The following is a 17328-nucleotide window of genomic DNA, read 5'->3' as shown; positions in this document are numbered from 1 at the left end:
CCTAGCACGTCTCGTCACTCTCAGACGTCTAGAAGTTTTATCAGTGCTCGCTGAGACTTCTGGTCCCTCCTGTATACTTTCACAGCCACCTGTTTCCGCCGTCCTCTCCTCCGCGCATGCGTGCCGCTAAAGCGCTAACAAGCTCCACCCACCTCTGAGCACCTGCAAGGCTCAGACTCACTGACTGACAACGGTTATGGGCGGAGCTAAACTTTGTCCTCTTTGTGGCTTTTTAAATAAAGCATTTTGATGACAGAGAAAAAAAAAAAAAACTCCTGAGCAGCAGCAGCAGCAGCCTGGAGGAGGAGGAGGGGGCGCGGGCAGGGGGAGGGGTCAGCGGCCGGGCGATTTTGGTTAAAATATTCAAAATGGCGGACGGAGGAGCAGCGAGTCAAGATGAGAGTTCAGCGGCAGCGGCAGCAGGTAATCATTACCGCGTTTTACATATTCATATTCATACACACACACGGGCGACTTAGCATAATTTATTAGTACTCCGGATTATTATAATTAACGTCGGGGGTGGTGGGGGCAGGACGGGAAATGCACCGGATCCCGGGGAGACAGGAGGCTGCAGCTGCAGCTGCAGCAGGAGAAGCACGGAGGCGGCGGCGGCGGAGGAGGATGAGAGCCGTCACCCAGAGCGGGGACCGGGGCCAGAGGGGCCACGAGGAGCACTCACCTGTAATAACCTTATAATGGACGAGTGCAATATATGTATGGACGCGGCAGGGGGGTCTACATCACAGGGACCCCCGGAATAATACATCAGGGGGGGGGTCTACATCACAGGGACCCCCGGTATAATACAGCAGGGGGTCTACATCACAGGGACCCCCAATATAATACAGCAGGGGGGTCTACATCACAGGGACCCCCGGAATAATACAGCAGGGGGGGGGTCTACATCACAGGGACCCCCGGTATAATACAGCAGGGGGTCTACATCACAGGGACCCCCGGTATAATACAGCAGGGGGGTCTACATCACAGGGACCCCCGGAATAATACAGCAGGGGGTCTACATCACAGGGACCCCCGGTATAATACAGCAGGGGGTCTACATCACAGGGACCCCCGGTATAATACAGCAGGGGGGGGGGGTCTACATCACAGGGACCCCCAGTATAATACAGCAGGGGGGGGGTCTACATCACAGGGACCCCCAATATAATACAGCAGGGGGTCTACATCACAGGGACCCCCGGTATAATACAGCAGGGGGGGGGGTCTACATCACAGGGACCCCCAGTATAATACAGCAGGGGGGGGGGTCTACATCACAGGGACCCCCAGTATAATACAGCAGGGGGGGGGTCTACATCACTGGGACCCCCGGTATAATACAGCAGGGGGTCTACATCACAGGGACCCCCGGAATAATACAGCAGGGGGGTCTACATCACAGGGACCCCCGGAATAATACAGGGGGGGGGTCTACATCACAGGGACCCCCAGTATAATTCAGCAGGGGGGTCTACATCACTGGGACCCCCGGTATAATACAGGGGGGTCTACATCACAGGGACCCCCAATATAATACAGCAGGGGGGTCTACATCACTGGGACCCCCGGTATAATACAGCAGGGGGTCTACATCACAGGGACCCCCAGTATAATACAGCAGGGGGTCTACATCACTGGGACCCCCGGTATAATACAGCAGGGGGGTCTACATCACAGGGACCCCCGGAATAATACAGCAGGGGGGTCTACATCACAGGGACCCCCGGAATAATACAGCAGGGGGTCTACATCACAGGGACCCCCAGAATAATACAGCAGGGGGGTCTACATCACAGGGACCCCCGGAATAATACAGCAGGGGGTCTACATCACAGGGACCCCCGGTATAATACAGTAGGGGGGTCTACATCACAGGGACCCCCGGTATAATACAGGCAGGTCTACATCACAGGGACCCCCGGTATAATACAGTAGGGGGGTCTACATCACAGGGACCCCCGGTATAATACAGGCAGGTCTACGTCACAGGGATCCCCGGTATAATACAGCAGGGGGGGGGGTCTACATCACAGGGACCCCCGGTATAATACAGCAGGGGGTCTACATCACAGGGACCCCCGGTATAATACAGCAGGGGGTCTACATCACAGGGACCCCCGGTATAATACAGCAGGGGGGTCTACATCACAGGGACCCCCGGTATAATACAGCAGGGGGGGGGTCTACATCACAGGGACCCCCGGTATAATACAGCAGGGGGGTCTACATCACAGGGACCCCCGGAATAATACAGCGGGGGGTCTACATCACAGGGACCCCCGGAATAATACAGCAGGGGGGTCTACATCACAGGGACCCCCGGTATAATACAGCAGGGGGGTCTACATCACAGGGACCCCTGGTATAATACAGCAGGGGGGGGTCTACATCACAGGGACCCCTGGTATAATACAGCGGGGGGGGGGGGTCTACATCACAGGGACCCCTGGTATAATACAGCAGGGGGGGGTCTACATCACAGGGACCCCTGGTATAATACAGCAGGGGGGGGTCTACATCACAGGGACCCCTGGTATAATACAGCGGGGGGGGGGGGTCTACATCACAGGGACCCCTGGTATAATACAGCAGGGGGTCTACATCACAGGGACCCCCGGTATAATACAGCAGGGGGGTCTACATCACAGGGACCCCCGGTATAATACAGCAGGGGGGTCTACATCACAGGGACCCCCGGTATAATACAGCAGGGGGGGTCTACATCACAGGGACCCCTGGTATAATACAGCGGGGGGGTCTACATCACAGGGACCCCTGGTATAATACAGCAGGGGGGTCCTGTCCTCTGTATACATCATGGAGACCCCTAGTATAATACAGCAGGGGGTCCTACATTCCGAATATATCATTATATTGTGATATTAGCTGGAGACCCCCAGTAAATTGCAGCAGGGTGGTCCTATAATATTCAGGCCGCTCTTGTCTATGACCTGTGTACCCCAGTAGTGATCTCCGCTGGATATATAATGTTATAATGTCCAGAGACTCTATAATATACACTGGAGGGGTCATGGCTGCTGTGTGTAGTATACAATGATAAGAGACCCCCGTATACAGTGCCAGATACCTGCTGTATATATAATAATGTCCAGAGACCCCATATACAGCAGCATAACCACTATATATAATGACCAGAGACCCCGCATACAGTGTGGTACCTGCTGTATATATCGTTCTAGTGTGTGGAGACCCCCGCATACAGTGTGGTACCTGCTGTATATATCGTTCTAGTGTGTGGAGACCCCCGTATACAGTGTGATAGCTGCTGTATATATCGTTCTAGTGTGTGGAGACCCCCGCATACAGTGTGGTACCTGCTGTATATATCGTTCTAGTGTGTGGAGACCCCCGCATACAGTGTGGTACCTGCTGTATATATCGTTCTAGTGTGTGGAGACCCCCGTATACAGTGTGATAGCTGCTGTATATATCGTTCTAGTGTGTGGAGACCCCCGCATACAGTGTGGTACCTGCTGTATATATCGTTCTAGTGTGTGGAGACCCCCGCATACAGTGTGGTACCTGCTGTATATATCGTTCTAGTGTGTGGAGACCCCCGCATACAGTGTATACAGCGGTGGAGCCTGGTGTGGTGGTACCTGCCGCACGTTCCCTGTGTGATATATTATGTATACGATGTGTATTATAATGGCGGCTATTATGTATTCCCCTCCCCCCTCATACATACACATTACACATCGTATATAATATGGCTGTTATTCCCTCTTGCTGTTCCCGCTGGTTCCTAGCAGGATAACTCCCATCATCCGCACCTGCCCCTGACATTAGAAGGCGGCCCTCGACCTGCGGCTTCCAGAAAGCCCCTCGCAGCCCCTGTTAGTTTTTTTTTTTTTTCTCGTTCCTTATATATCTGTCTGTGTCTGCTGCATTGGTGTCCTCGGGGTCCGTCTCTCGGGGGGGCCGCAGTATAATCTTATGATGAATATGGCGGTCACTATCCCTCTATTTACTTTTTTTTTAGATTGGTTTTGGCTGCCGGTCATCTATGTACCCCCCTATCTCTCCTCCACGGACCCCCTAATATAACTATATACATCTATTCTAGATTCCTAACTTTCCCTGCCCCTCTCTGACAGTACTATCACCCCAGCATCTCCTCCTAGTAATAATCTCGGCCTGTCGGGCCCCCCCCCCCCTCATTATTACCACCATTAATATTCCCAGAATCGTCCCGGCCCCCTCCTCCTCCTCCGTCAGGCCTCAGGGTGATGTTGGCCGCAGCTTTGCCCTCTACCTGCATATTATTACCTTCTCCGGTGCGGGGGTCCACCTATATAACACATGTGATATCATTTTGATAAATCCTATCGGGGGTCCGGATACAATGGGGGGCTGGTGCTAATGTCCATCTGTAAATAATGGCGTCTCCGATTTTATCCTTTACCGTCCGGCGAGGAGAGCGGATCCATGTCTAATGCCGGACTGTGATGTAACATATATATATATATATATATATATATATATATATATATATAATGTTACATTTATTTCTGCAGTGCTGATGTTGCTACAAACTGTTACTATTCATTTTGCAAAACAAATAGCCTTTTTTTTTTTTTTTTTTGATACATTGGTTTCTAGATTTGCTCAGTGATACATGACTTTGTCTTCAATTCCTCCTTTAAAGAAAAAATATAATATTTAGGTTTTGTTACATTATCTTTCTCCTTTTTTATGTCTTTTTGGGGTCTGCAGCCTCCTGTGACAGTTGCTCCTGTTTCCCCGCATGTTTTCGGCTTTGGATTTCCTCCCCCTGGTCCTTCTAATTTTACATATTCATTTCCGTGCTGGAGGTTTAGCATACTTTTTTTTTTTTAAAGGGACCACAAGTCTCCTGAATAACCCCATAGCCGCTGCTTTCATATGGTGATCTCGGTTGGAAGGGAGGGTTCCGCCATTAGGGGTCCGCAGGGTAATATTTGGGCCGGTGACGAGAACACATCAAGCACTTTATGCATTATTATTATTATTATTTTTTTTCTTTAGTGGCCCAGAGTCTCCCTCTTTCTCCCTCCACCTTCTCTCTTGTATGGGGCGTTCCCAGTTCCACCAGTAACCAGTACATTACAACAAAGCTTTAGCCGCATGGATGACATTCATGTAAGGAGGTGGAGTGGGGAGAGACATGTAGGAACCTGTAAAAGAAAAAAAAAAAAAGACAAATCCCATCATTTCCAGCGTTTCCGGCTCAGGTGTAATTAATGGCTTCTATATCACAGCGTAGGGACAAAGACGTGGATTTTCTGCGGGGTCAGAGGGCACCGACTTCCATTTCTCTTATGTTATGGCGGCCGGTGCCTGAGGTTACGGCTTTGTGATGCAGATCAGACACAGAACAGAGAAAAAAAATAATAATATAATATTATAAAACTAAACTTGGTAATGTATGTTCAGAAAGTGCGGGTTAATTGTAGGACCCCTCCTGTCGTTATTTCTGGGCAGTGATACCCTGATATTTCCAATGTGACCGCGCGCCCCTCACTTTGTGAACACACACAGCACAAATTGACAATCGGAAATGGAATATTATACACTTGATTTATTTTTTTGTCACCGCATGTTAGGCCTCAGCCGGCTCCTCAGAGGACAGATAAGGAGGTCAGGGTGTCACCCCGTTCCTACATCTATGACGGCGGGCCACTACTGGCCGTGTTGATAAAACGGTAACACAGTGTTCCATCGGAGCGGCAATTTTTGGTAGAAACCATTTAGGCTTCCCATTTTAAAATGTATAATTGGGAAGGATAAAAAAATGTTTAGATTTGCAGAATTTTCTGCATGTGAAAATTGGCTGCATTTATGCATAGATTGCTGCAATCTATCCTGCTGTGAAGAGAAAAAAATATATTTTTTTCATACAGCACAACTTTTTGAGCAATGCAATTTATATTCTAAACTTTATTTTTGTGAATATATATATATATATATATATAAGTTGGAACAGCATCCAAGTGTTATGCAAAGCTTTCCCAACCAGTAATCCAATGGTCTCCAATAGTAAAAAAAAAAAAAAAAGGAAAACCGCACAAAAAACTGAAGAAAAGAAGTGGACTTTATTGCCTGAACGGCGTGGCAACGTTTCGGATGTAATATCCTTGAAAAAGGATATTCCATCCAAAACGTTGCCACGCCATTTTTTTCTTCAGTTTTTTTTGTGCCGTCTTCCTTTTTTTGATTATATTTTTTGATTATATACTCTTGCATTGTACAAGAGGCCAGTTGATTGCAACAATCGGCGCAGCGTTCTATCCCGTTATTCCATGCATTGCATCTCTTGACCATCTCGGAGGGACCTATTGCAATTTTTCATCCAGCGCCTCCGGGTTCATGAACTGAATATTATTATTAATAATATTTATCATAAATGGTGCAAAAGTGTAGTAGAAGCGGAAATAGAAGGGGCAGAACACTAATGCGCTATGCCATTCAGGGTCCACAGAAAGCAGAGTCACCATCTCTATGATCACTGTCATGGCGGGCGGTAGTTATTATTGGGCTTTTTTTTTCTCTCTCAATAAGGCACAGCCTAAAATCTGCGAATTTTACAGCAAATCCACTCTACAAATACGAAGCGTTTCATGGTGATTTTTTTTCTGCGGATTTGCCTTAGATTTTCGTCCAGGCTTTGCAAATCCGCTGCATCATTTGCCGCGCTACATGCTTAAAAATGGCGGCGCTGATCAGTTTTTGGTGCAGATTTGTATTTTTTTTTTTTTAATGTAACGCTTTATACTTTCCACTTGCAAATCCACGGTTCAGACTTAACATTTTCACCGCTGGTCACTCTCTGCGGCACTGCAGGTTTTTTCGTCTGAAAAATCTGTCGGTTTAGGGAGAACATCATCGTGACGAGCAAAACTCAAATCAAGAGGAAAAAAAAATAATAAAAAAACCCCCTGGTTCCTCCGCAGATGGGCTCGGCGTGGTGCGCTGCAGACTTATTAATAAGGCGGCCTCCTGAATCCCCATATAGCGCCAGGCTGGCCGCACTGTGCCCCTCGTGTGCCTGCGTCTAATAATAATGCATGTGGCCGTGTCTGCCTGCTAACGAGAATGGATGGCACGTCGGTCATTTGCGGCGACCTTGGAACTCTGCTTACGCTTTTTTTTTTTTTATTAGTAAAATAATAGGTTGGCTTTTTGCTTTTGTTGGGTGAAATCTGACAACCCATAATTAAAATGAGGCCCCTGCTGTGGCCGCCGGGAGAGGGAACATCCGCTGCGATGGCCGGGGCGATGCCGCTGGGGACGAACTTCTGTATCCTCATCTGTTACCTGCATGCGGCATATATACAATTTCTCATACGGAGACTTATTGGCGCGGATTGTTTTTGGGTTTTTTCTATTTACATGATTTTATCAGAGCCTTTTTTTTTTTTTCTTTAGACCCCTCTAAAAGGAAAAAAAAAATGCTTAAAATTCATAGCGCATTATTTTAATTTTTTTAGTATGGTACATTTTATACATACAATTTCTCAGCCCTAAAATCAAGTCTATAAAAGGCCAAACCCAGAGCGTGCGACATGTTGAAGAAGGCGCTACAATCCAAAAAGTCCATAGGTTTTTATTTATCTGGCTGCAAGAAAAAAAAAAAAACGTTCCAAAATGAGTGGTGTGAACATGGCGGGCGTCTCGCAGGTGACTTGGGTTATTGTGATGCCACATGTTGTCCTCTGGCCGGATTTAGAGAATGTTTCATAAATCCCCATGAATGAAAGCCGCCGGTGTCTGATGATTTTTGTCGAGAAATTGCATTTCACCTATTTTTGCTGCTCTGAAAGGAGCGGACGCTGGTGGTCCGCAGGCCGTGGCGGATATTAGTCAATGGCCGCACTATGGACCATCTGCTGGATCACTGTAGGGCCCAGTTATGCAGCAATTGGGGGCATTCTTGGCATATTTGCCGCTCAGGCGTCTGGAAAAATTGGGTGACCATGCAGGAGCCATATTTGATGTAGCTGGATATTTCCTGTGATCCAGCAATAAATAATACAATCTCCATCCCCAGTGACTGTGTAGTAGAAGCTTTTGTTCTATAGGATTTGCAGGACTGAGGGGGTGGTATGGCTTATACAGGGTCCTGGCCCTCCCATTGGTAATGGTGCAGTCAGTGGACAGATGCATTTAGCTGGCTATGAAGTTGGTAGCCAGGGCTCAGTGCAGTTGATAGTGGTTCATGTAAAGGCATCATTGCAGGTTTTGTTTTAGCAGGAATTGGGTTAGAAAGGGGTTTTGAGGTGGCAGCAGGCAAAGGGTTAAATAGCTGGGGAGCAGAGGTTGCAGCAGCAGCAGCAGGCAGTGGATTAGGGAGCAGGTGTTGCAGCAGCTGGCAGAAGGACAATAATGGCTCTAGCAGGGGCTGCAGAAGGTTAATGGTGAGGGGTTGCTGCAGAATTAATAATGCTGGGCCAGAGGTTGCCGCAGTGTAATAAGAGGAGCAGGGGCTGCAGCAGGCAGGGGGTTAATAGTGGAATAGAAGGGGCTGCAGGAGGCAGAGGGTTAATAATCCTGGAGGAGTACAGCAGGCAGTGGGCAAATCATGATGGTGCAGCATCCAAGCATATAAGGGGTAATGTTGAAGAGGCTGATGTGGCAGAAGGCACAAGGTTAATATTCCAGGTTAGGCAGAGGATGTAGCGGGTAGAGGGCTAATCCTGGAGGAGCAGGGGATGCAGCACACGCAGGGTTAATCATGGAGGAGCAGGGGGTGCAGCAGGCACAGGGTTTATCCTGGAGGGGCAGGGGGTGTGCAGCAGGTGCAGGGTTAATCCTGGAGGAGCAGGGGGCGCAGGGTTAATCCTGGAGGAGCAGGGGGTGCAGCAGGCGCAGGGTTAATCCTGGAGGAGCAGGGGGTGCAGTAGGCGCAGGGTTAATCCTGGAGGGGCAGGGGGTGTGCAGCAGGCACAGGGTTTATCCTGGAGGGGCAGGGGGTGTGCAGCAGGTGCAGGGTTAATCCTGTAGGAGCAGGGGTGTAGCAGGCGCAGGGTTAATCCTGGAGGAGCAGGGGGTGCAGTAGGCACAGGGTTAATCCTGGAGGGGGTGTAGCAGGCACAGGGTTTATCCTGGAGGGGCAGGGGGTGTGCAGCAGGCGCAGGGTTAATCCTGGAGGAGCAGGGGGTGCAGTAGGCACAGGGTTAATCCTGGAGGGGGTGTAGCAGGCACAGGGTTAATCCTGGAGGAGCAGGGGGTGCAGCAGGCACAGGGTTAATCCTGGAGGAGCAGGGGGTGCAGCAGGCACAGGGTTAATCCTGGAGGAGCAGGGGGTGCAGCAGACACAGGGTTAATCCTGGAGGGGCATGGGGTGCAGCAGGCGCAGGGTTAATCCTGGAGGGGCATGGGGTGCAGCAGGCGCAGGGTTAATCCTGGAGGAGCAGGGGGTGCAACAGGGTTAATCCTGGAGGGGCATGGGGTGCAGCAGGCACAGGGTTAATCCTGGAGGAGCAGGGGGTGCAGCAGGCACAGGGTTAATCCTGGAGGGGCATGGGGTGCAGCAGGCGCAGGGTTAATCCTGGAGGGGCATGGGGTGCAGCAGGCGCAGGGTTAATCCTGGAGGGGCATGGGGTGCAGCAGGCGCAGGGTTAATCCTGGAGGGGCAGGGGGTGCAACAGGGTTAATCCTGGAGGAGCAGGGGGTGCAGCAGGCACAGGGTTAATCCTGGAGGAGCAGGGGGTGCAGCAGGCACAGGGTTAATCCTGGAGGAGCAGGGGTGCAGCAGGCACAGGGTTAATCCTGGAGGAGCAGGGGTGCAGCAGGCACAGGGTTAATCCTGCAGGGGGTACAGGGTTAATCCTGGAGGGGCAGGGGCTGCAGCAGGCACAGGGTTAATGAGGGCGGCGGGCGTATTTGAATAAACATGTCCGGGTGCGGGGGGAGGAGGCCGGCTTGTACTGGCGCCCTCCCCCGGCTCATGTATAGTAATGCCGCCTCCTGCGCCGCCCTGTTTATGTCTCCTGTGCGGCCCATGTGCTCAGCGCTTCCCTGTCCTCCCCAGCACAGCGCCCCCTCCCGGCTGCTCCATCCGTGCCTGCTCCATCCAGGCCTGCTCCCAGCTAGTGCTCTCTGTGATCAGCCGGGAAATAAGCCTGCTTCTGCTGGGACTTGTAGTTCTACTGCCCATTATCCGTCCACTACATGGAATCCTTGCAGAATGCTGCCATACACATGATACCTGGTGTGTTCTGCTGCAGTCAGAGGTTGTGCTGTGCACAGTGTGCTGGAGAGCGCCCGCCTCTGATACATGTGCCCACTTTGTATACAGTGCCCCCTCTGTGCCACAGTCACCATTGGGGTCAGGGGTTACGCTGACCCGGCCGGTGCGGACGCTCCACCGTGGTCCTCTGTGGAAGGGGTTAATGTGCAGAGGTGAGGCTACCTGTGACTCAGTCCTGACTCATGGACCCATCACAATGGGGAAACCTTCTTCATTCATAAAAAAGGACTCTGCGGTTTGGCGCCTCTTTCCAATTAATATTTATTTCCTCCTCCCCCCCCTCCTCTGCACCCTCCCCAAATAATTGCACTTTTTTTTCATTGTTTTTAATTTCAAAATCTTAAATAAACCTGGGGGTAAAATTGCCCAATATTATACCTTTTTAAAAAAAAAATTAACACTGTTCCCCCTCCTTGTCCCGTTCCCCCTTCTTGTCCCCGTAAATGTGCATCAGTCTCCAGGGCTTCTGCGGTATCCGGGCACCGAGAAACGTTTAGGGGGGGCTCATGCAGCACCAGGGAAATTTGCAGGCGACCAGCAGGGCCCCTTATCTTTAGGATCCCAGTAGCCCCTCTTCTGCGGCTCGGCTCGTTCACCGCCCGGCCTCTGGGGCTCTGCTCGTTCACCGCCCGGCCTCTGGGGCCCTGCTCGTTCACCGCCCGGCCTCTGGGGCTCTGCTCGTTCACCGCCCGGCCTCTGGGGCTCTGCTCGTTCACCGCCCGGCCTCTGGGGCCCTGCTCGTTCACCGCCCGGCCTCTGGGGCTCTGCTCGTTCACCGCCCGCCCTCTGGGGCTCTGCTCGTTCACCGCCCGCCCTCTGGGGCCCTGCTCGTTCACCGCCCGGCCTCTGGGGCCCTGCTCGTTCACCGCCCGGCCTCTGGGGCTCTGCTCGTTCACCGCCCGCCCTCTGGGGCTCTGCTCGTTCACCGCCCGCCCTCTGGGGCTCTGCTCGTTCACCGCCCGCCCTCTGGGGCTCTGCTCGTTCACCGCCCGCCCTCTGGGGCTCTGCTCGTTCACCGCCCGCCCTCTGGGGCTCTGCTCGTTCACCGCCCGCCCTCTGGGGCTCTGCTCGTTCACCGCCCGCCCTCTGGGGCTCTGCTCGTTCACCGCCCGCCCTCTGGGGCTCTGCTCGTTCACCGCCCGCCCTCTGGGGCTCTGCTCGTTCACCGCCCGCCCTCTGGGGCTCTGCTCGTTCACCGCCCGCCCTCTGGGGCTCTGCTCGTTCACCGCCCGCCCTCTGGGGCTCTGCTCGTTCACCGCCCGCCCTCTGGGGCTCTGCTCGTTCACCGCCCGCCCTCTGGGGCTCTGCTCGTTCACCGCCCGCCCTCTGGGGCTCTGCTCGTTCACCGCCCGCCCTCTGGGGCTCTGCTCGTTCACCGCCCGCCCTCTGGGGCTCTGCTCGTTCACCGCCCGCCCTCTGGGGCTCTGCTCGTTCACCGCCCGCCCTCTGGGGCTCTGCTCGTTCACCGCCCGCCCTCTGGGGCTCTGCTCGTTCACCGCCCGCCCTCTGGGGCTCTGCTCGTTCACCGCCCGCCCTCTGGGGCTCTGCTCGTTCACCGCCCGCCCTCTGGGGCTCTGCTCGTTCACCGCCCGCCCTCTGGGGCTCTGCTCGTTCACCGCCCGCCCTCTGGGGCTCTGCTCGTTCACCGCCCGCCCTCTGGGGCTCTGCTCGTTCACCGCCCGCCCTCTGGGGCTCTGCTCGTTCACCGCCCGCCCTCTGGGGCTCTGCTCGTTCACCGCCCGCCCTCTGGGGCTCTGCTCGTTCACCGCCCGCCCTCTGGGGCTCTGCTCGTTCACCGCCCGCCCTCTGGGGCTCTGCTCGTTCACCGCCCGCCCTCTGGGGCTCTGCTCGTTCACCGCCCGCCCTCTGGGGCTCTGCTCGTTCACCGCCCGCCCTCTGGGGCTCTGCTCGTTCACCGCCCGCCCTCTGGGGCTCTGCTCGTTCACCGCCCGCCCTCTGGGGCTCTGCTCGTTCACCGCCCGCCCTCTGGGGCTCTGCTCGTTCACCGCCCGCCCTCTGGGGCTCTGCTCGTTCACCGCCCGCCCTCTGGGGCTCTGCTCGTTCACCGCCCGCCCTCTGGGGCTCTGCTCGTTCACCGCCCGCCCTCTGGGGCTCTGCTCGTTCACCGCCCGCCCTCTGGGGCTCTGCTCGTTCACCGCCCGCCCTCTGGGGCTCTGCTCGGTCACCGCCCGCCCTCTGGGGCTCTGCTCGTTCACCGCCCGCCCTCTGGGGCTCTGCTCGGTCACCGCCCGCCCTCTGGGGCTCTGCTCGGTCACCGCCCGCCCTCTGGGGCTCTGCTCGTTCACCGCCCGCCCTCTGGGGCTCTGCTCGTTCTGTCTCCTCTCCCGCAGCAGACGCATGTGACGAATGTTGGCACTTGGAAACCTTTACAACAATTTTCTGCTCTCAAATGGTTCATAAGAACCTAAAAGTGGAGCTTGTAAAGAGATCAGCCACACATCCTTAACTCCCAGGCCGCTCATGAGACGACTGCTGTGAGCGCCAGGGTACACGCGCCGCGCCCGGGAACAGTCAGAGTCCTGCTGAGACCTGGTGCCGCACTTTAATTCTCCCGCAGAATCCTTCATTTACTGCTTTTTCAGTGCTAGGAATAACAATTTTGTGTGGAGAGATGTCACCCGCGCTGGCAGCGCTCCAGTCTTCTCCCTGGGCTGTACTGGTGCCCATCTCATTAGCTACGTATCGTCCTGGCTCACTGTTTATTAAGACGGCGGACAATTATTTAGGGGTCTAAAATTAGGGTCTGATAGGTTAAGATATACAGACCATCATCTGGCATCCAATCATTGCAACCGATAAAGCTACAGTGAAAATAAAAAAAAAAAAACACAAAAAAAACTGCCGTTTTGTGTTCACAGCTCCCATGCAGACTATGCATCTCCGTGGTAACCTCAGACCCATTCTACTGTGCAGTCTGATTTTTTGCAGCGTTCATTTAATAAAGCAGATTTGCTATGTTATTCAGAAAGAAGGGGAAGGACTGTGGGGTCAGACTACGCCGAGTTTGTTTTGTGGTCTGTTGCTATGGTGACTACGGAATCTGTAGAGAAAAAATAAGGTTGCAAATTTTTCTTAAACTTGTGGAAAAATTGTGAAAAATTGTGTTTTCTTGTGCATTGAGATGTAAAAGATGTAAAGGAATTGGTTTGATGGTGGATATGACCTTTTATAACCCAAGGCTCCACAACGCGTGAATAAACCCTAATAATATAATAGGGTCCCAATTAAAGGGGTAATGCAGATTGAGAATATGGATGACACATCGGTAGGGTAGAACATCGTTAGGGGTCTGACTTGTTTTTTTCCATCAAGTTTAATGCTGTAACACGAAAGACAGTGGCTGCTATGGAGATGGCACGATGGGTACAGTAAGGGGGTTGCAACTCAAATAGCGTCACGGCCACCTAGTAATGTGGGGGAACCCATAGTCTGACTCACCCACTGTTCTAATATTAATGCCCTCCCATTATTTGTGAATCATTAAACTTCTTGTTGCCTAAAGCCACCACTGGGGGGAGCTCACTGCAGACAGTCTCATTATATAGGTTGAAAGAAAAAAAAAAAAAAAAAAAAGATTCAGATCGATCACATTCCACCAGTTCTACATTCTCTCCATGGCTGGATTATTTATAAATGGTGGCAAGCGAAGGTGTTATCTGAGCATGCTCTTGTGCTGGCCGAGTGTCTTCAGCGTGCTCGAAAAATATGTCCCCCCACGGCTCCATGTCTCGCTGACAGGTGCAATGCATGCAGAGATTGTCTACCAAACAGGCTACGGTGACTCTAACATACTCCAGCACGCCGAAGACCCTCAGTTAGCACTCGAGCATGCTTGGATAACACCTTATCTGAGCACGTTCACTCATCACTATTTATAAACCCACAAATTAGAGCTGTTAAACCTTTGCGTGCACAAAAAAACCCCCTCTAATAGCTGTCTGGTCGTGTAGGAGCAAAATACTCAGGTTGATGGAGCAAAATACTCAGGTTGATGGCATTAAATTGCTTCCATGTGGTCATTCATGCCGGTGCTCCGGGGCGGCACATGGTCACCTCTCATACTTGGCAGACGTGTAAAGGTGGATGAATCGACAAAGAAACTTGTTGCCTCTCATAGACAATTCCTTTCTTTGTGTGCCCTGTGCTGGAATGATCAAAACTCGCCCCCTCCCTGCCAGCTGGGCACTCAGATTCTTCTTATTATTGCCCCTGACCCTCCCAACCTTCTTCTAAGGCCGCCGTCACACATGCGAGTTTTACGGACGTAAGAGCGCAGAATCTACGTCCGTAAAACTCGCAAAAAATACGGCACAATTATTCTCTATGCCCCTGCTCCTATCTGCCGTATTTTACTGATCAGTATTATACGGCTTTCTACGGCCGTACAAAATCGCAGCATGCTGCGTTTGTCACCGTACTGCGCAAGAAATACGCCAATGAAAGTCTATGGAAGCGTGAAAAATACGGATTTCACACGGACAAGCAGTGTGACTTGCGAGAAATACGCAGCGCTGTTAGAGAGAAAAGCCGGTAATTCAGTGCGGTGTACAGTAAAATCACACTGACAGCTTACAGTAGAATAGGTAGAATAAATGTGTACACATAGAATAGGTATATATATATATATATATATATATATATATATATATATATATATATATATATATATATATATATATATATATATATATATATATATACCTATTCTATGTCAGTGAGACACATATATGTATATATATTAATATTTATTCCAGCGCTATACAGCTTGAAAGCCGGTAATTCAATTACCGGCTTTTTCCTTCTCCTTCCTAAAACCCGACATGATTTGAGACATGGTTTACATACAGTAAACCATGTCTTCTCTCCATTTTTTTTGCAGATTCCACACTACTAATGTCAGTAGTGTGTATCTGCAAAATTTGGCCGTTCTAGCTCTTAAAATAAAGGGTTAAATGGCGGAAAAAATTGGCGTGGGCTCCCGCGCAATTTTCTCCGCCAGAGTAGTAAAGCCAGTGACTGAGGGCAGATATTAATAGCCTGGAGAGGGTCCACGGTTATTGGCCCCCCCCTGGCTAAAAATGTCTGCCCCCAGCCACCCCAGAAAAGGCACATCTGGAAGATGCGCCTATTCTGGCACTTGGCCACTCTCTTCCCATTCCCGTGTAGCGGTGGGATATGGGGTAATGAAGGGTTAATGCCACCTTGCTATTGTAAGGTGACATTAAGCCTAATTAATAATGGAGAGGCGTCAATTATGACACCTATCCATTATTAATCCAATACTAGTAAAGGGTTAAATAAAACACAAACACATTTTTTAAAATTATTTTAATGAAATAAAAACAATGGTTGTTGCAGTATTTTATTCAACGCCCAATCCAGTCACTGAAGACCCTCGTTCTGTGAGTAAAAAAACATAATAAACCAACAATATACTTACCCTCCGCAGATCTGTAACGTCCAACGATGTAAATCCTTCTGAAGGGGTTAAAACATTTTGCAGCAAGGAGCTGTGCTAATGCAGGCTGCTCCTCGCTGCAAAACCCCAGGGAATGAGGCTAAAAATAGATCAATGATCTATATTTAGCTTCATTTGCGGTGAGGCGCCCTCTGCTGGCTGTTCATAGATCGTGGGAAATTACCTAGAAAGCTCCCTGGCTTTCTAGGTAATTTCCCACGATCTATGAACAGCCAGCAGAGGGCGCCTCACCGCAAATGAAGCTAAATATAGATCATTGATCTATTTTTAGCCTCATTCCCTGGGGTTTTGCAGCGAGGAGCAGCCTGCATTAGCACAGCTCCTTGCTGCAAAATGTTTTAACCCCTTCAGAAGGATTTACATCGTTGGACGTTACAGATCTGCGGAGGGTAAGTATATTGTTGGTTTATTATGTTTTTTTACTCACAGAACGAGGGTCTTCAGTGACTGGATTGGGCGTTGAATAAAATACTGCAACAACCATTGTTTTTATTTCATTAAAATAATTTTAAAAAATGTGTTTGTGTTTTATTTAACCCTTTACTAGTATTGGATTAATAATGGATAGGTGTCATAATTGACGCCTCTCCATTATTAATTAGGCTTAATGTCACCTTACAATAGCAAGGTGGCATTAACCCTTCATTACCCCATATCCCACCGCTACACGGGAATGGGAAGAGAGTGGCCAAGTGCCAGAATAGGCGCATCTTCCAGATGTGCCTTTTCTGGGGTGGCTGGGGGCAGATATTTTTAGCCAGGGGGGGGCCAATAACCGTGGACCCTCTCCAGGCTATTAATATCTGCCCTCAGTCACTGGCTTTACTACTCTGGCGGAGAAAATTGCGCGGGAGCCCACGCCAATTTTTTCCGCCATTTAACCCTTTATTTTAAGAGCTAGAACGGCCAAATTTTGCAGATACACACTACTGACATTAGTAGTGTGGAATCTGCAAAAAAAATGGAGAGAAGACATGGTTTACTGTATGTAAACCATGTCTCAAATCATGTCGGGTTTTAGGAAGGAGAAGGAAAAAGCCGGTAATTGAATTACCGGCTTTCAAGCTGTCTAGCGCTGGAATAAATATTAATATATATACATATATGTGTCTCACTGACATAGAATAGATATATATATATATATATATATATATATATATATATATATATATATATATATATATATATATATATATATATATATATATATATATATATATATATATATATATATACCTACCTATTCTATGTGTACACATTTATTCTACCTATTCTACTGTAAGCTGTCAGTGTGATTTTACTGTACACCGCACTGAATTACCGGCTTTTCTCTCTAATATATATATATATATATATATATATATATATATATATATATATATATATATATATATATATATATATATATATATATATATATATATATATATATATATATATATATATACATATACATGGATCACTTCTATAGCGGTATGTTGGTTTTGCTAGCCTGCGAGAAAACCACGCAGTACGGATGCCATACGGATTACATACGGAGGATGCCATGCGCAAAAAACGCTGACACACC

At 50.1% G+C, this 17328-nt stretch overlaps 1 protein-coding gene across 1 annotated transcript in view; it reads left to right on the top strand.

Moving 5' to 3' along the window:
• Positions 1-341: 341 nt before the first annotated feature.
• POU2F1 (POU class 2 homeobox 1) overlaps positions 342-17328 on the top strand; it is a 118497-nt gene continuing 101510 nt past the window's right edge. Inside the window, exon 1 of the mRNA XM_069760594.1 lies at positions 342-423. Within this exon, the coding sequence (XP_069616695.1) occupies positions 369-423 (55 nt within the window). The 5' untranslated portion in view covers positions 342-368. The remainder of the gene's footprint in view (positions 424-17328) is intronic.

The sequence above is a fragment of the Ranitomeya imitator genome, chromosome 3, assembly GCF_032444005.1.
Source record: "Ranitomeya imitator isolate aRanImi1 chromosome 3, aRanImi1.pri, whole genome shotgun sequence".
Classification (NCBI taxonomy): Eukaryota; Metazoa; Chordata; class Amphibia; order Anura; family Dendrobatidae; genus Ranitomeya; species Ranitomeya imitator.
This window is presented reverse-complemented; position numbering and strand designations above follow the sequence as displayed.